This window comes from Dryobates pubescens, chromosome 1 (genome assembly GCF_014839835.1).
Source record: "Dryobates pubescens isolate bDryPub1 chromosome 1, bDryPub1.pri, whole genome shotgun sequence".
Lineage (NCBI taxonomy): Eukaryota > Metazoa > Chordata > Aves > Piciformes > Picidae > Dryobates > Dryobates pubescens.
In genome coordinates, this window is record NC_071612.1 from 49,442,598 (window position 1) to 49,463,713 (window position 21,116).

Here is a 21,116-nt window from a genome sequence, read left to right on the forward strand (position 1 = left end):
GTCTCCTCCTCTCCAGGCTAAGCAACCCCAGCTCCCTCAGTCTCTCCTCAATAAGCTCCTTACTTATGTCCAAGGAGCTCCAGAAATAATTTTATACATGAAATTTCCATCTGCAAGGTATCCATTTATAACACCTTTGAAGTCTATAGCAACTGGAAACCCAACATTTTTTGTACCAAGGATGCACATCTATCCCCAAAACAAGCCTTCCCACTTTTTCACAGAGTCTTCAATTTAAAAGAAGCAAAGGTAACTACTGAGGAAAAAAAAATATTATACAAATATGGACATATAAAACGAATGCAGTATTGCATTCCGCCTTCCTCCCATCCTCCTCAACCCCTCTCTGCTATCCCCTTGGTCCTGCCAACTCTACTCAGCGTCTTTCGACACAGCTATTGGATGCGTTCTTCTCCGGGGACACCGGGGTAATGTTTCCCCAACTCTTCCTCACCTCCCACTGTCCCGTCATTGTTTCGTCTCCGGAGGCGGGAGGGCGGGGGGAAAGCGATGGGTACCAGCACGCCGTCCACTTCCCCCGGCCCTCCCGCCGGAGACGCCGCTCGCCCAGTGCCCATGTGCGGGCGGGCGGCCGGGACATGCTCACTGGGAGAGCGCCGCGCCGCCGCGCCCGCACATGCTCACTGGACGCGGAGGGCACCGTCGGAGGTAGGGGCTGGTTCCGCCGGTGGGGGAGCCGCGCTTTCGCTCCGACCGGGCCGCGACATGGCGCACCGCCCGTTCCCCGGTCGCAACTGGCCCTGATAGCGGAGGTCGGGGAGGCAGCAGCGGACCGTGTGGCGGTGAGCGCTGGGCACCGGCGGTGAGGGCCGTAGCGGTGGCGGGGCTGCGTATGCCTGTGAGGCCAGTGCCCCACGGTGGGGCGGGTGGGGGCCCTGCCCGGGAGCCTGGTTCTCGCCGGGCGGAACCTCCGAGGCTCCGTCAGCACCTCGGCCAGCGCCGGTGGCGGCGGGGCCGGGCCGAGTGGTGGGGTCTGAGTGAGCGGCGGCGGGACTTGGGAGTGCAGCCCCGAGGGCAGCGCCGGACACGTCCCACAGCTGCGGTGGGAAGCGATCCCTGCGGAGAGCCTTGCCCGTTTCGTCCTCCCGTTCTCCTCACGGTGCTTCCGCAGCACTCGGCAGCACGGAGGCCGCTCCCTCCGCGGTGCTGGGGCCGGTGGGAGGCCTCTAGCCGGGCCGGGCAGGCGAGAGAGGAGGTAGGGGAGCGGCAGGGGCAGCTTCGCCACCGTTACCGGCCGGGGAGCACTGGGGCTGCGGCTCCCGAAGGAGACCGAAGCATCCCAGTGCCCGCCGCAGGTGGGAGGTGGGAAAGCGAGGCAGCCACTGCTCCTTAGAAACATTTTTTTACAAACTAAATAAAAGTAAAAGGTGCAGCTGGTGCTGAGGCAACTGCAAGGTTTCTGCGGGCCTAAGGAAACCCTTGAGAATGATCTGTGGGATGGGAAACAAATGTAATATGCTCGGGGCTTGGTGGGGCGGTGACCAAAGGCAGATGGAGCTATCTCTGGCCAAACACAGCCCCCAACTCCTGGCCTTCGGGGTATGTGCTTTCACTCAGGAGAAGTTACAACATTAAACCGAACACAACATAACAAAGCACAGTGGTGTTGGTTGTGTTTAGTCATCTTTGCAAGGCCCTTTCAGTGCTGGCTCTGCAGTGGGAATACTTTGTGCAAAATAGCCATTTGTATTTAAATTCTGTCCATATAGTTAAATCTTCAACCCTTTCTCATAACATTGATATGATTGCTATTTCATCTGTGCAAGGTCACAGAGGGCCGGCAAGTTGTCTGTCTTGCTAAATGACTGGTTGGTCACATTTAACAGTATTGAATACAATTGATACATGACACAAAAATTTCATCAAGAAATGAGTAACTGTTTCCAAGTTTCAGAGGTTTTTGCATAAGCAGCCTTTGAAGGGCATCACGTTTATTTCTTAGACAGAGTGCAGCAAACTTGCACTTAAATCTGTTCTTCGCTGTCAGTCTCGTTGGAAAGCTACCTGACTCTCAGAAAATTGCCGAAGTTGTTTCTGTATCAGAGGTATACCTCAACAGATTTCTCTCCCACAAGACAACTAAGATCAGGCTTTTTTTTTTTTTCCCTTTTAAACAAAAAACAACCAAACACATTTGTTTACTTCTTGTAGGTTGTGTTACTATTTGCTGTATTTATGCCTAACATAAAACTCTTTCTTTTATTTTGCCACAGACTGAAGGTTTCTCTGAAGATTAATCTTCAAGATGAAGTTCTTACTAGTAGTTTTCTTTTTTGTCTCATTCTCCTTATGGGTTGAAGAAGTCTGTTCCAAAGAGAAGTCTTCAAAGAAAGGAAAGGGGAAAAAGAAGCAATATCTATGTCCATCGTATGTTCCTTGTTTCTTTTATGCTTTTGTGTGATGGTGATTTTGCCATATTTTTAATAGTGGAAATTACATGGCAGTTGAAGTAGAAGGTGATGATTTTGTGCTGAAATAATGGGGTTTGGGGGGCTATAGTAAAAATTGTTTCTCTTCGCAGGGGGTGGGTGGAATTCCAACCTGGTGTCTTGCTATTTATGTGGGGAAATAGTAATGTAGTCCCATGGTGCTATGCTGTTTAGTATTGTATTGCAGGTGCACTGAGAAAAGCTAGGAGAATTTAAAACTGTTGTACAGAAATTTGGTTTCTGGTTAGCTTTGTCCTGTAGGAGAAGGATTATCCTGCATATAGTCTTATTGCACACTGAGTAGAGCTAAGGTCTTCAGCATCTTTCACCAATTATTTACAGTACAATAACTTCTATGGAGATGGATTGATTATTGCCATACAGCATGCACTATGGAATAATCTCTGCAAAAATATAGTAATGGAATTTCTTGACCGAACAGAGAATATATTCTGGACAGCTATGATTACCTGATGTTAAAAATGCTCCCTCTTTCTAATGCCTACCACAATTTAGGTTGCGATCCATGGGACAGTACAAAGATTTTATTTGTGAATTGTGAATGGTCATTTTTTTGGCCAGCCTTGGTCATCTTTTTAGTGTTACAGTGTAAATAGCTGAGGAAAAAAATTGATGGAATATAATAAGTTGCCAAGAAGTGTAGAAAAGCACTATGCCTCAAATGGTAAAGCGCTATGCCTCAAATTTGTTTAGGCAAATTTAAACCACATTTTTTTCTTTGCCTATAGAAGAGGACTAGGAGATGAGAATGACTATTTAATGTTAGTAGGCTTTTTCCAAAGGGAAGGGGAAAAAAAGAAGAATAACCAGATGGAGCATGTTTCTTACATTTTTCACTTTTTAAGTATTTGCAGTTTATTTGTAACCCAATTTTGTTTGAAAGTTTCTACATATGGTGAGTGTTTTATTTTTTTCTTTTTTTTCCTTTATTTTGTATCAAGCCTGAAAGAATGAGATAGATCTTAGGATTAGAATACATTAAGATGCAAGTCTCAGGTGTGATTGTGACTCATCTGAAATGACCCCCCACCCATTCTACCCGCTTTGTATAGTTAGGCTGAGCTCTGAATGGAGCTTTTGGTCTGAGTGACTTTGAGGATTTGTAGCAAGGAGAGAAATGTCATCATTCCCAGGACAGGTATCAGAATGGAAGTCCTCAGAGCATGCGTTACACAGTTGGGAACTTAATCCAGATCTTCCATGGTCTAATTGAAGCAGCCAGCGTTTCCCCCCTGTTCTTGACTTGGTCTTAATGAGAATTCAGAACATTGATGTCATTTTATACTGGCAACTGGGTGGATTCTTTTTGGCTGTTTTCCTTTTAACCACAGTACTTCTTTGTATCCTGTCCTTTTTGATACCACTTATCTTGCAATCATTAAATATTATTTAACTTGTCACCAATATACTTGAAAAGCACTGAATAGATGCTCTAAGTTTTGAAGTGATACTTTTACATTCTAACCAGTTAAAACTTTCCACAAGAACACTATCAGAATCCAGTATTTGTCTGATGTATTGCATGTGCAGTGTTGCTACCCAGAATTAATTGCCATAGAGCTAAGCCCTGCTGGATTTTCTGAATACTGAACAAGTTGTCTGTATCTTACTTGGCTGAAGTTCACAGTTTGAGAGACAACCACTTGTAATAGCAGGGTTGCAGGATTGCTGCTTCTGTGGCTGGCACCTAAAAGATCTCTCGTGTGAATAAGCAATGAAAATCAATTCTGTCTTGCAGAAAAAATATCTAGTGCTGTCTTAGCTCAGGCTACTGCTGATGGCAAACTTTCAATCATCCTCATTTTTTTATAATCTCTCACTTCTTGATTTGGTGACACTCTGCATTATAAAAAAATGCTGCCTACTCAATAATTATTTTTTTTCCTGTGGAAAAAAGTAAAGAATATTTCCTCAGAGACAAACCAATATCCAGGACAGTGGAGTGGGAATTAAGTGGCACTATAAGAGTTTACCAAAAATAGTCTCAAAGGTAGCAGTTGAATGACAAATTTATAGTAAATCATGAAAGAAATCTTTTGGAAGAGTGTACTGTATCTTTTTAGAAGACAAGGAATAGAATTTTGCTTCACTTATGAGATGGAATGATACAAAATCCTAGTGAAAATACACATTTATGAGTTTGAATCTTAGTGTGCTTCTAATTTACAGTTGTTACTGGTACAATAAAATTTAAGGCTTAATTATATACAATTATTGCTTTTTGTTTCCTTACAATGTGTGAAAAGCTAAGTCTTACTGTCTCAAGAGAACAAAACCCCACATTATTAATCATATAAATAACAGTCTTCTCTTCACAAACTTTGTAATGAAGTTGAAATGCATACAAATAATTTTCCAAGGAAAATTTATACTGAATCTGAATCAGAAACTTACTGCCTGAGTTCCTTAGTTTGATGTTAAGAAATGGATGATTATAAGACTGGTTTGGGACTTGGGCATTAATTTATTTATATGAAAATAGAGCATACCTGAACTTTTCCTTTTATAGCTTTCCAGAATACAATCCTTTCACCAGATGTGCCCCTCTGGCATTAAATTAACTGCCATTAGAATAAGGAGAAAACAAGCTGATTAGAAACCCCATAAAAAGTTCATTATTGTCTAATAAACAGGTATTTTTCTTCCTTCAGTTACAAAAATTCTACTTTGTATTGTAGAGCAAAACTTCTTTGTTGTGATTATTCATAGCACTGTACCTCTGGGAGCTTTATGTGATAGAGACTTTATTGGGCATTTTATTTTCATTTATGCCTGAAATTGTTCTTCCCATTTTTTTTTTTTTATCAAGGGATTTCATGAAACTGATGTTTGAACACTTGGTTCTTAGTTTGATTTAATGCTTGCTCAGAACAGATGTAAGACTTCACATCTTATGTTTAGAACTTTGTTTTTCTGACCTCAGGCTTTCCAAATGACACAGACTAATTATACTTGTGTCTGATTCCTGAATGTTCATTGATTAACAAAGAAATTGATATATTAGGCCTAAAATCCTCTAATAGGGCATGTTGCAGCATAAATCTGAGTGGCTGGCTTCCACAGATGTGTAGTGCAATAAAACATAAAGCAAGCTATTTCTCTATGGAAAATATTTATTTAAAAAAAAAAAAAAAGGAGGGAAAGAAAGAAAAAGAAACAAGTCCACTTCTTCAAGAAAAGAATTATGATTTTTATGGATTACAGTCATCTGTTTGCAAAGCTTATTTTGAAATTCACTATACTGAATACAGATGATTTTGATATAGCAACAGGTGGATTTAGTCATTTCATCTCTTTTTTGATTGAAGGCTGCCCGTCAGCTGTGTTACCTTTGTTACTTCATATTAACAACTTCATTATTTCTTGTAAACATGAGGGACACTTAGCTGTGACTCTTTCTAAGAGCACTGCTGAAAAATGTTTTTCCTTTTGTTACATCATATGAAATACTTCAGTTATGTTTGAGCTGCTGTTGTTATCCTCCTTAGCTCTGAAGGTCTCCTCTCCAAACTACTTGTGATATCTCTAGACAAACACAGGAAGTTTGCTTATGACAGTGCTATAGAAGGCATGAAGATAGAATAGTGTCAGGCAGCAGTTAACACAATCGGTTATGGCTGTGCTCATAATCCTAGTTATTCCTATTAATTATGGTTTTAGAATGAATGAACTGTTGACTTGCACAGTCAACAGCTTCATTTCTGAAGATCACCCAGTGTCTTTAATGCCACTGCAGTGCTAAGAGTATAATCTCAATCACTAAATCTTTTTTTTTTTTTTTTTTGTCTGGGTATCACATTTGTGTTTTTAAAGCAGCATTCCTCCTCCTCATTATGCAGTTTTCCATGTGAAGACCTACATCCATGTAGATTAGATTAATAAATAGATTAATTAAATACCCTGTACTCTCTGTAGAGTTTTTCTAACCCACAAATCAGGAGTAAAATCATATTTTGGCTTGTATTCAGTAAAGCTTATCAGCTTCTTCAGGAAACTGTGAAATGGCCCTCTAAGCCCTCCAGAAAGCATGGCTTGTGCCATCTGCCAGGGCAGAAGCTTAGAAAGGTCACAGATGCCAAGGTTCAATAAACAGCTTCTTTGAAAAAATAACAACAAAAGACAGTATAACTAGGGAAAAAAGCCTTTGATGTGTTTAAAACAGTTTTCTGAAAGCTTATCCTGAAATTTCTTCTGGTTATCTGCCAGCTTCTGACACACTCTTCCCGTAAAGACTCAAATAGAAGTTCAAAGTGGATCTTGTATCTTGGATCCTTTCCACCCTCCTGTGGACATGGACTTTGTAAATTTATGTCCAGATTTTGGGTATGCGTGGCTTTTCTAGCTGTTGTATGTGTAAATGTAAATCTAAGTGTAAATGTAAATATAAATGGTGGGAGAATGGAATCATCTCTGGCTTCATGCCAGTCTTGTAGAAGACACTATTGATAGTTTTGAACATTTTCATTTTTAAGTATGATGGGATGATTGATACAGTTTGTGGGAGAAGATGGAATGAAGTTGAAAGACAAGCCTGAATTACATCTCACAGTTATTCTGAAGATAAGTCCTTTGCAGATTCCAGGTCTGGTTCCTATAAAAATTCTTTTGCCCCACAGTAAGAGCAGCTGCTCAATGGTTTCATTATTCTGTAGATCGTGATTTTCATGGAAAGCTGTGATCCTGGACAGATAGGGCCACATTGCAGGAAATTTTGGGAAATTGTTTTCAGAATGAATAAAACTCCTAGAGATCAAAAGATAAAGCTATATAACTATATGTACTGGAGGTGTTTAGGTGACTTGATGGGGTGCTTGGTGCCATGGTTCAGTTGATTAGATGGAGTTGGATGATGGGTTGGACACGATGATCTCGAAGGTCTCTTCCAACCTGGTCCTGTCCTATTCTATTCTATTCTATTCTATTCTATTCTATTCTGCTATATAATCTAAGTTCTCTTGTAAAACAATAATTAAATGTAGGAGACTGGCTCTTGATCAGTAATTCTCCCTCTCAGTGGGCAGCGTTTGCTCTATTCTGAATGGTCCAGTGACAAGGCGCTACAGCTGGGGGGGAAAGTTACAGACTTCAGTTCATGTACAGTCTCTGGACTGAGAAAATACTTGGATCAGCAGGTTAAACTACACCCCCTAAACCGAAGCACGAGGGAAACTGTAGGACTATATTCTATTCTCAGCTCCACCAAATAGATGAGAATTCATATAGAATGTATCTCCACTTAGGCTTTCCACTTACATCTACACTTATACCACCATAAAGGTGGTTAGAGTTTTCCAGGATTCATGTATTGTCTCAATACTTACTGTATTTGGGAAAAAGACTTGGACAAAGAACATCTGGACACTGATGATGTTTCATGTGTGCATACAATATAAGGACACAACAGGACACCCATTATTCACAAAGGTAATTTAGGTGACGAGTTCAGTAGGATGCAGAGGTGCTTAAGACAGGACCAAACAAGTTTATTTTAAGAAGTGGAAGCACTGTTAGCATGCTGTGAACAGTACTAGTCAGGCTGGGTGAAGTATCATTGGGGTTTGTCATCTCTGTAGCAGTCAGGTGAATCAGTTTGCTTTTCTGAAGCTTAGGGAATAATAAGAGGGTTCTTCAGATTACCATGTAAATTCTCCTTAAAGTGTTCAACCCTGCCTGTTTTGAATGTGACACTAAAGCTGGATTGGAGGCTTCTGATGGACAAATTCTGAAACATTGACATTAATTGAGGCCTTCATACCAGCCAACTTCTGCAAGATTGCTTATGTGCTCACATTAGGATACTCTGCTCTCTGGTCTATCTAGAACAGAAAATGAAAGGCAAGTTATTTCACAATTTAAGTGCCAAATCTGAGTGTCTTTTTTAGCTTCCACTATGATGGGACCTTTCTTTATGTCTATCATACTGCATTATCTCCAAATTTAGATACTGAAGTTACATATCTATTTTCAGGTGTTTAGCTGTCAACTGCATTTATGAAGACATAGAAACAGTCATTCAGAGTTCAGTTATTTTGACATAATTTTAGTGATATCACTCTGCATTGGAGGCATTGTAATTATTCTTCCTAGTGATTGAGATGTCACTTGGTACAATTTGAAAATGTAGTTATTAAGCATTCTAGACATCACTGGGATCACTCAGAAGAATTACATAGTATCTTGTTGGTTTGCATTAACCTGGCTTTATACTTCTTGTTATTGCACTCAGAAAATCAAATGCCTGCGAATCAGTTTGTATCAGTTTTACAATGCATGGTGAGATTGCAGATACTGTGTTTCCAAAACTGATTGTTACCATTCTCAGATATACACTGCCATGTTATGTGACTAAAAGTCAGTTTCCATCACATAGATTAGATAAACTGTACTAAAATCTGTTGTTTCAGCATTACATAGGTGTTTTTTTTCTGGAGATAACTGAACAATGTGAGCTGGAATATATATTTTTATCTGTCAGGTTATCCAAGCTGTGCTCTCTAACACACACCAGCAACAGAAGCAGCACACTTTGTGACCGGACTGCAGTGCAGTGTAAGATGGTGTGTGAATATGTCTCTATGACATGTCTTTTCTGCTTTCCCCTGCTTGTCACACCGTAAATAAAAAGTATATTTATGTTCTTTTCTAAAACTGGAGATTCCTCAGCATAATGGTACCGTAAGAATAGGAATCAAGGCAGTAGGTGAGTTAATACAACATCAAAGATTTTAATCCCACTTGTAGAATATTGAGTAGAATATTATTTATATTCCTTCCTCCATTCATCCTCCTGTGTCACTGCATGTGACAAGACCTCCTTGTAACTTCAGTGAGCTCTCAGGGAGTAAACCCATAGAGATATAATGTCTTCTGACACATTTGATGAACACAAATGTAATGAAGCTATATAAATGTTAAACCAACTGCAATGTATGCTTCCTTTGCCATGCATATCTGCTTATCTTCTGGATTTTGATTAGTGAATTATTGAAAATAATTCTTCATTGTCATCTAATGAAAATGTTAATCATGTTCTTCAAAGGCAGTGGTAAAATATGTAGAGCTGCAGTGGGAGAGGAGATGGACCCCTTACTGTATGTCCTGTGAAGTACAGTATTTAAAGTAATTCTTTTACTCATTAGTGATGCCAGAAGTTACCTCCCAAAGACCAGAGAGGGGCCAGTCATATCACACAGAGGTGTTATGCTGAAAAAATAACTCCTCTTTGTTTCCTCTCTGACTTCTAAAAATATTGTCTGTAGAAATAAGAACATTTTTGAGAATACTTCTTGGGTTGTTTTTTGTTGTGTTGGTTGGTTGGTGTTTGTGGTGGTGGTGTTTTTTTTCAGAAAAAAAAGAGAAATCCTATTTTGGGTTTGGTTTTTCTGTGTGTTTGAGTTATGAGTTAGGCAAAGTTCTTGTTAAAGCTGTTTCTGGTTTTACTATTATTTGCTTTTAAATTTACTTTATAGCACCTGTTGCAACTGTTGAGGCTTCCGTTGCCTTACCCGTTGGTATTCACCATATCTTGCTTAGTACTCATCAATTACTGTGAAAAGTGCTGCTGCATTTCCAGGTCTTAATGTTTCCCAGCAGGTCTGCATACATTCAACACAAGTTGAAATAAATGTATTAAGATAACAGTGCATGCTGCAACTGGTGGAAATTGTAAGGGAAATCTTAGACTAGTTATCAGATTTTCACAAATGTGAAAATTGTAGGTTGAAAATTGGCAAGTAACTGCTGAACTGGTGTGTTGTTGTATGGAAATCAAACAGCCTTCAGCAAATTGAAGCACTGCTTCTTTTAGGAAGAGAAATCTCACCTGAAATTCCATTTTTCCTATGTCATCTATATATTGGCAAATTAACAAAATGCCTATTGTTAAGTCATTCCAGCGAATTATGCAGGGGTGGTAGTGGCTTTAGGTAAATATCTTAGTGGCATGTATGGGCCTTGCCTGTTTCTCCGAGCACTTAACCCATCCCATTCACTGTTTCATTAACTCACTCTGCTCATCTATTACTCTGAAAGTGGCATAACCTCTTAACTCACCCAAACTTCCACATACAATTTAATGACAGGTATTTTCATCAGCGAGGATCTCTGAAGGAAATCCTGTCCTTGTGACAATGTTTAGTCGCATGAGTGCTGTTCAGTGATAGTAGTTCAATGACAGCATGCTGTAAAAGATCACAGTGAAAATATAACTGATACTCAGCAGAACTTTTTTTTTCCCAGTAGCTATTCAAATCACTTCATCTAAAGTCACCTTTAAAAAAATACCAGTTACTGACTCTCTGCTTCTTATCCCAACTCAGTATAGCCACTGCTGTTGAATTTCACTTGATTCTTACAGAAATGAGCATAAAATATGTGCATTACACTTATGTAAGATCAAAACACTACCCAACACCTTGTGGAAGATGTGGTCAAGATGTTCTTTGCCAGACAGCAGTGCTACCACCTGTTCTTCCCATTACTCTTCCCAGCACAGTATGTCTTCTTTGCCTAATTCATAGGCAACCTTTTAAAAACAGCCTGAGCAAATACTTTCAGTAATGTCATCTCACAGAACTACCACCTTGTTCCTCTTTATTGTACACAGAATAAGGGCATACTAGTGTAAGTTACAAGGTATGCTACTGAAAGTAAAAAAATTCCTCATTTTATTAGTAGTCTCATTGTAGAGGCACAGTAGGTGCTACTCAGCAGGTCTTGTTCATTTGCTTCTGCTGTTTCCTGTACGATTTTAGTTTAAACATTTGATTTTAAAGGTGGGGTTATTCATAAAGCTTTGCAAGGGCTAGCATCTGGTCTTCAGTTTTTAATCAAATAGTGATACCATGTAGTGGTGATAGTTATTAATTAATGCATTTCCCCGTAGCCAATGCTGAACAGGCGCTACTATAATTTGGCACTCTAAAATCAGGTCTGATACATTCACACAACTTTAAAAAAACACAACCAAACAACTGGTCAAAATCCTTTTTGAGAGTTAATATTTCCTTCAGCAAATGTTTGGATAATGCTGAAGTCCCAGAGGACATGAAGGAAACTGAAGGATGAGAAGCAGCTAGCAGTGAAGTGAGATGTTATGAAGAGTAACTTCCAGGTCTGTCAAGCTGATATTGATATGGGAAAGAATCATTAAAAAAAGAAATTGAGCAGGGTAAAGGAGGCAATGGCAGCTGATACTGATTATGGAAAACATTTATCTATAATAGTGTTGATGCATATAACTTACACTTCTCTAGCGTGTTTGTCTTATTTTTACATGTTGTCTTGATTACTAAATTATAATGACAGAAAGCAGAATAATCATAATAAAATGGATGAAAAAGCAATTACAAGAGACGATTCAAAATTGGGGAACATCACTGAACAGGTTCTACAGACAACATAAAAATTCATTATCAACCTGCTAGGTGCTTAAAGCACATGGGGTGGGAACTAATGCTTATTGCATTTTATTACACACAATTTCATTTTATTCATGTAGCTACATTTATCTGTCACAGGTTCTTTTTAATTTCAGTGATGGTTTTAATTTAACATCCAACACAATAGTGGCAAGGTAAATGGAGATGTTTAAATTCCCCCTGCAAAACCAGAGGAGAGTCCAAAGCCTTGCTTTCCATAACAAAGCTTTTATTAGCACTTTTCAGAGAGATTATGCAATGGCTCCAGCTCTCTGTGGAATAGCTGATGCTGGCATCCAAGAGCAGGAGTCTGCCAAAAGCCTTTGCATGGTTTGGCACCTATGAAGTGGCTGTCAGTTTACTTATGTTCCTAATCTGACAGTCACTAAAAATAGTTCAGATGTCTGCTTTCTACTGATGAAGAAACCGTGTCCCTCTGGATATTTACGTTAAGAGGGAAAGGAACAGTTAGTGCACTGCAGTTTATTTACTTCCGAGTTTACAGTTAAGAGTGTACAGTGTGGAACTGAACATATTTACTTGTGAAATGACATTTATGGCATGACTTTAAGCATGCAGTTGTTTCTGTCCTAATAGTAACAAATGCACTTTTTTTTTACAGCCAGCAATCAGCTGAAGACCTTGCAAGAGTACCTGCTAATTCTACCAGCAATATCTTGAACAGGCTATTGCTTAGCTATGATCCTAGGATAAGGCCTAATTTCAAAGGTTTGTCAGATATTTCAGCCTTTTTTTTTTTAATATTTGGAATATAACTTTTGTTCTTTTCACACATAGAGAATTTATGTGGATATAATATTTACAATCTTAATTTTTGTGTTTGTTTTTTGAATGGAAATATCCCTAGATAGTGTGAAGCTGCAGAAGATATTTACCCCTTTGAGCTTAAAGGTAATATAATAGGATTTCCTGATCATAAAATGTGTGATGCTTTATTGTTATCACTACTACTACTGTTAATTTTAATCTTTTTTCTTATTAGAATTAGATTTTGTATTTTTTAATGTCCTTTTTATCCTTACATTTTAGACTTTAGTAGTATTTCTTTAGAAGATTTTCAAAACTTTCTGCAGACATCCTTAAAGTTGCTAAATCCTTTAAATATATGTTAGTAATACAGCTTACACACTTAGGGCTTTCAAGTAAGTAATGAATTTAAACATGTTCTCTGACTTTAAAACATCTCCTTGGTAGTCATATGTCGCAGAAATCTTCCATGTAGGCAAATGTGATTTCCTTACATATGCAGAAAAGGTTGGAATACATATTCTCTGCACAACCTCTAATAAATAATGCATCTGTAAGTTATACTTTCCAGGAATTAGATTATTTCCTTGCTGGAAAAAGACATAGACAATTTTATTACATTACAGACACTGCAGTTGATGTAAATCTTATGTTTAAATATATGTATCGTAAGAGATATTTCAACATACATGTCAATACTATTAGAAATGTTGAAATCTGTAATCTTTATTGTGCTTTTGACCATTTTCAGGTCTTTTACTTTATAAATATATATTTTATAATGTATTGTATAATTTCTATTTATAAAAGATGCTATATTTATAAAATACAGTCTATTTAGTAATTTATATAGAATCATAATCCTCTATTTTCATCACTGAGTCTTGTAAGAAACAGTAAACATTTAGCCGCTGCTCTACCTGTTCTTCAGCATGACCAGCTTGTAATCACAAAGCATGTTGCAGATTTCTTTATATTTTTGATTGTCCTGCTGGCAGTCTGGTAAGAAACAAGATGCAAGGAAAAGGGAGGATGTGTAGTGTTAACTCACAAGGAGGTGGAAGGAAAAGAACATTTTTTGACAAGTGGTTTGCCTGTGTTAAAACATTCTTCACACATGAGTGATTTTCTTGGATGGCACTTCCTATTTAAATCTGGATGAGATAGTACACTCTTGGCTACTAGTGATGTGGTGGGTGCTCTGTCACATTCATCAGGCATTAAATGAAGTATTATGCTTATTGCATAACCAAAAGCATCACACTTAACAGGTCTGATTAAAAAAAACCAAAACAAAACAAAACCATCCACAAACTGACATAGCTGAACAAACAAAACAAAACAAAACCAACCACAAACTGACATAGCTGAAAAAAGTGAAATTTTATCTTGGTGATTTCTGGTGAACCATGAGAACAAGTCTGAATTTATGCATTACATGTACACTGAAATATTTTTTACAGACAAGCGAACTAGTAGGTGAAGCATATACAGTTTTGTACTGCATTTGCTTATTCTGTCAAAATAGTCTTCATGTATTTTTATATTCTCTTTAGTTGCTGAAAATAGGAAGAAACCCACTGAATTAAGTGCTGGTAACTGTGCAATTGAGATCAGATACATGCATCTAGTGTACATACTGACACTCTCAACATAAAGGTGCTAAATAAAACTAGTGGACTATGATTAGTTCCCCCCACCATCAGGCCACTTCTATGTGCTTGGTGATAACTCTCTGTTAACACCATATTAAATGACTGCCAATCAGTTCCCACAGGGTGACAGAGGGCAAATGTAGCAGCTGTCATGCCATTCCTCTTTAACTACAGGAATCCTGGCTGTGTAAAAGAGGAAAAAGTTCAGGTCATCCTAATATCTTCACAGCTACCATCGTCTAGAAAGTTTTCTTGGCAAATTGGTAATCACTTTAAAAATGGAGTAGCTTTCCAACTCTCTAGCACCAAGGCTAGATAGCTGTGAAAGCTTCATGCAACAGTTTTTATCTGCCTGTATTCATACTTTACAGTTATGTACCTGACTTGCACAAAAAGGTATCCTCTTACAATATAAGTAAATGTCTCATCATAAATCATAAGCAGGTAATTTGGAATGACAGAACATCATTATGACCTTGACAGTTAAAAAATGTCCACCACTCAAAATGTGAATTGCCTCTATCCATTACACTGTGTGCAGAAGTAATACTGGATTGTGCATTCTGTGATAACAGAAAATCATGGAATTCAAAAATTATTCAAATTTATGATCTGTGAAATGCTTTAAGCTTAGCACTCTGGACTAAGGTTTCTTTTTTTCTGTTTTCTTATCACTAGGTTGAAAAGGCTTTCTGTGATTTCCATTGACTTTCAATGGAAATAGATTAAACCGTAGCTTTTGAAAGCTGCGTATATACTAACTTGAAAAGATAAAATTGTGTGACCCTTTAAGAAGACATTTCATATTGTGATACCAGTATAAAGGAGCTTGAAAAGAAGGATTATGCACTGTTACTGGACCATGCAGCTTACTAGAATTTTTTAACATTTTTTTTTAAAGGAATTCCAGTCGATGTTGCAGTCAATATCTTCATTAACAGCTTTGGGTCAATTCAAGAGACAACGATGGTAAGGCTGAAATGAAATTAATATAGCACACGTGGAGATTTTCTTATTAAATTAAATTTCAGTAGAAATGATTGTTATGATTGCAGACTCTGAGAACTGAGATAATGGCATTAGTCATAGACTATGCTTTATGCCATAAATCTGTTAACCTGTTTATATTTGCCTACAGATTGTTATGGCTTTTAGAATCTAATGTATATGAAAGGAAATCCATGGTTTCTAGGATGCAAGAAATACACTTATTTCTATAAATAACTCAATTCTGGGGAAAAGCACATTTCTTAGTATGAATTCAATAATCTTCCTGAGAGTTAATATTTAGGTTACTTGGTGTATTACTGAAGAAAATACTAGGACTCTTTATGAGAGAAAAGGAAGATACTTGCATGAGGCTGAAGCATACAGGTTCTGTCTTTTATGTAGATAGGAGGATAGGAGTAAATTGTGCAGGAATAGGAGGAGTAAAGGCAGTAGACCACCAATGACCATACTCTTATTTATTTACTGTGCGAAGGGAGATAAAGTGGGGACGCATTCTAAAAATGCATTTTCTGTTCAGTCAGAAAATTTCACCATGTCAATAAGAGCACCAAATAATCCTTGTTACATTTTTGACTGTCTCTGTTCCTGTAGGAAATAAAATTTATTCCAAAATAAGGAGTAGTTTCAGCAAAGCTGTTTCCAGTATTCTGGGAGTTGAAGATCTTTTTTTGCAATGGTATTTTCAATAAGTACTGTCAGAGAGAGTGATTGCCCATTGAAGTGGGCTGCCTGAGGAGGTGGTGGGGTCACCGTTGCTGGGGGTGTTCAGGGCGAGGCTTGACAGGATGCTTGGTTGCATGGTTTAGATGATGGGTTGGACACGATGATCTTGAAGGTCTCTTCCAACCTGGTTTATTCTATTCTATTCTATTCTATTCTATTCTATTCTATTCTATTGCCAAAATAATTAATTGTTGAAAGTGTTCTGATCTGACAAGGGGCTTTATTTTGTGTAAAAAAGAGGGGAGTACTCCATGTCTTGCCAGTATGTGGAAAGCCATGCACCCAGAATTGGAGGTCTGAGCTGCTCCCTGAGCCTCCCATTTAGAAATAACTTTGATGATCTGTTGTGTGGAAAGCATTGAGTCACTTCCCAAAATTAGGCTGCTTTTTTAAATGCTGTGACTGAGGCAACATTGCTACGCATAATGGCACAGAAGCAATGAACCATAATAATAGAGCACCTTTTGTTGTTGATAGATCTAAGTACCCACTTAATATTCAGAACCAGCTTACATGGTATTCTGATGATATTTCAGCAGGACTGCAGAGCCACTCAGACACATGTGATAGATAAATCAACTTTTGAACAGCTTGGCCAGAAATTTCTGTTTCTGTAACTGGAGGTGAATAAAAGATTTAGATTTAATTGCAAATGATAGTAGGTCAACTAATGGCATTAATGGGAAGTGATATTAAAACAAAGCATGTAAGTATGCTGAAGATACCTCAGGGTTTATTTCCTGAAAACAAAAAGGATACTGAAGTTTAAAGAGAGGCAGGGAGGAAGAGCAGGAAAGTAGGAGTTAGAGAAGTGTCTAAGATGTCAGATATATTTGGCCAGATAACTCTTTCAAGTTCCTGAAATTTATTGCATGCTTTAAAAATTTACTTTCACAGAGGTTTTTTTCAGAATTCACCCAGATCCAAATAGTAACAAGACATGACTGTAAATTAAGTATGCTGTCTATAGCAATGCATATGTCTGGGAATTCCTGATATGATCACTCACAAATTTACTAGGATGTTCTGCAGGATTAGTCATGTTTTCTTCCGTATTTCAGAATTTCAGACACCTTATTTTAATATCCTTATTTTAATCTATGCTTTTATTTAATTTTCTATGTCCAGCTCATCACCATGTTTATGTGAAGTTTGTATTACTTTTTCTTTGCCTTAATGTATCACAGGAAGTACTGATGAAGGGAATGGTCAGTCTATTCTTCCATATATCACTTGGGAAACTCTTCCTGTTGTAATGGACACTGGGTCCTGTGAGCATTTAGGAGCCATAGCTCACTAGAGGATAGGCTGGAACTTACCTTCAAAATGATCTGAGTAATGCACCAGACAGTAGAAGTGGGTCACTTAGAATGGGATAAAACTTCTACTCCAGAATCACAGGAAAAGTGTTTCCTGGAGCTGAAGCACCACATCTATGAAGGTCCAGGGAGGGCCTTTTGCATTCAGAAAGGAGTGACATTTGCAGACAGTAACAGAACTGTCAGTGTGGAGGAAGAGAGTGGCTGTCTGCATCTCTACTGTTTTAGGCATTGGTTTGAATCATGAGGAATATTGATGTTTTGACTGTCTCTAAAGCTACCAGAAGCTACTAAGCTGGTTGGGGAAATATAATTACGGATACCAACATCTGTGAAATTATTTCTAGGTATTTCAGTCAATGAAGTATCGTGATGATTCATGGCTCTGTAGATATTTCTGGATGCAATAGATGAATTCATAGGTTTTCACAAAATCTATGCGAGGGTAAAGTGTTCTGACATAGCCATGCCAAAGGGTTGATGTCTTCTTTTGGGTAATGGAAGGGTGGAGAAAAATAACCATGGGTGCTAGGTGATTTGAAGTGATGCAGTGGTAGAAGGCCCAATAAACAAATGTGTGAAGGGGCAGGGAGAAAAGGCCTCATGGCATGCTGATCTCCTGTTCAGAAGGATGTTAAAAGAGATGTACAAGAAAATGTCTTCAACAAGATGTACTGTATCCCACTCTCGGAAACAGACAACTCTGGGATTAATATCTGGAACTTCTTACTAGTCAACAGACTCCCAGGTTGTCCCTCTCTTTGATTCTGAGAGTTCCTGATGTTTTGGGAATCCCACAAAATTATTTTAAATTTTCTTTTCCCCTTGTAGTCCTTCTGGTCCTATGATGATTGCATTCTTATCTATGGAGTTGACTCATTCTCAACAAAAAAGGTTATCTCCCAGTGGGGCAGAGTTTGCTTACTTTTAAGGGAGAAGATGATTTCCTGATAGAAAAGCAGGTTTCAACAGATTTTACTTAATACTGGTTTGAAGCAAGATAGGACCCATAGTGTGTATCCTATGCTCAAGAGCCCTTTAGAAAAAAACTACAGTTCAGATGTTTGCTGTGTCTTGGTCATGGTATGTTGGTGAATACACAAAAGAATTGCAATGTTATCACAAACATCACACAAGTTACCTGGAGAAACTAAGCAAAATTTAGTTAACTACAGAAAGAATAAGAATTTATACATCTTAAATGAAGCAGAGCTTATATGCTACTTTCCAGTAACCTCCCTTTATCTAGAGTCCTGTCACTTATTTCCTTCCAGCTCATTAGACTACTTGTCTAGTATCCTTATACTAACTCTGCCTCTGATTTTACATGCATTTTCTTATACTACAGGTTTGTGGGATAGTAAGGTGGATATGTCATAATTAGAAACTGTTATAGACTGGGTAACCAGGCAAAGATTCCTAGGGATAGATCCTTTCTGGTATAAATACTCATAGGGCTATAATATTTTGGCTGTACTGATGATCTGACCCTCCATCTACAGAATTTATATTCAAGGTTTGTACTTGCAGTGTAACCTTCTTTCACTCGCTTAAGTGGCAAAACACTACTTCCTCCTTCTCCTTCACTGTAAAACCTTGAAGAAAGGTCTTTTTAAATATTTATGTATATAAAGGAAATATTTCATTCCTTTTGTAGTCTCAAAAATTACATTTTCTATGTTATTAAAAGACAGTGTTACTATGTTTCCTTTCTTTGTATGAGTGCAGTTCACACAGAAAAAGTTTTCAAGTTAGCAGGGAGAAATGTATTGTCTGTGTCTGGTTTCTGGCTCGAGGAGTTTTTCTGGCTGCATGCCCACTATTTAGTTGGTTGCATTTGAAATTTTTCCTAAAATGCCTTCCCTTTCAAACTCCTGACTTCTGTTGGAGTTTCATGGGAAAACAAAGCCCTGTAACATGCTTCTGTGATTCTATTTACCTGCCAGGTTCTCCTACCTCTAATGCACTTCTTCACTCCCCACCTCTAGTTTCAGGGTTTTTTACTGCTATTTGACTCTCCTTTATAACAAAATGCTGATCATTCTGAAATATTCAAAGAATGTTTGCAAAATGTATAGGAAGCAGACCGTGTGCTCCTTGAAGATCACTTCTTCAGCTCCTGTCAAGCCTAACTGTAGTGGATGAACTAAATCTTAAAATTCATTGCCCAGATATGAGAGGACTGGTTGCATACTTCTTTCAGAGTAAATTTATACCAGATCAGTCTGTACTGCTGCCGGATGCTGTAATAGTTCATAGTCTTCTGAGAAGAAGCCCTTCCACACATCATTGCCTGGCTAGCTACACTTTTGTATCCTGACACCTCTTTGTTTCATTCTACATTTTCTATATTGCCTCAGGTATGTGATGATCTTCCTCTCCAAGTACCCCCTGCTATGAGTTTGTAATCATTTAGGTAGGTCTGGGCAACGGGCACAGACTAGAGCACAGGAAGTTTCACCTAAACATAGGGAAACATAAAGAAAAAGCTTCTTTACTCTGATAGTAACAGAGAGATTGTAGAGTCTGCTTCTCTGGTGACTTTCAAAACTCACCTGGATGTGTTCCTGTGCAACCTGATCTAGGTGAACCTGCTTTGGCAGAGGGGTTGGACTAAATGACCTTCAGAGGTCCCTTGCAACTCCTACTATTTCATGATTCTGTGATTCTGTGAACCTACCTATTTTGGGTTAAAGAGATTTTATCTTCCATTGACTTACATGGCAACAGAATTAAGTTCTATTAATATGTCACAACATCTCATTGTTTGGTATATGTAAGTTCATTTGTAATAGAGCAAGGTAGGAAATAAAACTGCATCCACCTGATCTTACTTCCAATTCTTATTTTGCCAGTGCATTCTGCTTTTCAGTGGTGTAAACATCTTCTTCTTCTGAATGGGTAAGCTGAAGGGAAGCATTGGACTCTGCTTATCATTTGCCTATGGCTTTGAGAAGGCATCTTGTTTTTGTTAAAATCAGGGTAATGCACTTGTGGGGAAATTAATTTTGGAGTAATTAATAGTTTAATGCCTGCGAGCATGAGTAGTATGCAGTATTTATCTCATACGGTTTAAAGTAACTTAATCACTGCAATAAGAAGTGTATATGGAGTGGGAACTTCAGCAAGAAGCAAGCAAAGTCTATTTTCAATTACATGCATGTAATTGGAAAGACGCTTTCTGAGATACTGACCTGAATTCCCTTCTCCGAAGCTTTGCTTCCAGTACAAAGTCACTTCATATTGACTATTATTTTATACTTCTTTACTTTGACAAGGAAATAAAGGTGTTTACATAAATAAGAGTCAGACTATGTTGGGTTTTTTTTTCCCAAACTGGGTTGCCAACAAGTAACATATCTCTCAGAACTATGCATATTAACAAATACTGTGTCATCTCCTTCTACTTAGTTTGGATGCTTTGCTTTTCCTTACAATGCAGTAAGGAAAAATATTACACAGTACAATGTAATTAAGAAATACCTGGGCTGATCTGAGTGGTGGATTGGACACGGGAAAGTGGGCACTGTATTCCAATTAACAGGGTAAATCAACAGGATAAATTATTGTGCTTGAAGTCTTAGCCCAGTAAACTCTGGAGTTAGCATGACTGTCTCAACATGGCACTTGCTTTGGACAGTAAATGTGCATTCATTGTAGTAAGTACAACAGAAAAGAAGTCACATTATATCGACAGTAAAATGTGAAAGAGGGCATTAAACTCTATAAATTAGTTTGTTACTCAGAATA

The 21,116-nt window shown here is 38.2% G+C and overlaps 1 protein-coding gene across 2 annotated transcripts in view; it reads left to right on the plus strand.

Annotated features, from left to right (window-relative positions):
- Positions 1 to 635: 635 nt before the first annotated feature.
- GLRB (glycine receptor beta) overlaps positions 636 to 21,116 on the plus strand; it is a 44,993-nt gene continuing 24,512 nt past the window's right edge. For both annotated transcript variants that reach the window (XM_054165570.1, XM_054165576.1), the window contains exons 1-4: positions 636 to 803; positions 2,235 to 2,388; positions 12,513 to 12,619; positions 15,215 to 15,282. In XM_054165570.1, coding sequence (XP_054021545.1) covers positions 2,267 to 2,388; positions 12,513 to 12,619; positions 15,215 to 15,282 — 297 coding nt within the window. In that variant the 5' untranslated portion in view covers positions 636 to 803; positions 2,235 to 2,266. The remainder of the gene's footprint in view (positions 804 to 2,234; positions 2,389 to 12,512; positions 12,620 to 15,214; positions 15,283 to 21,116) is intronic.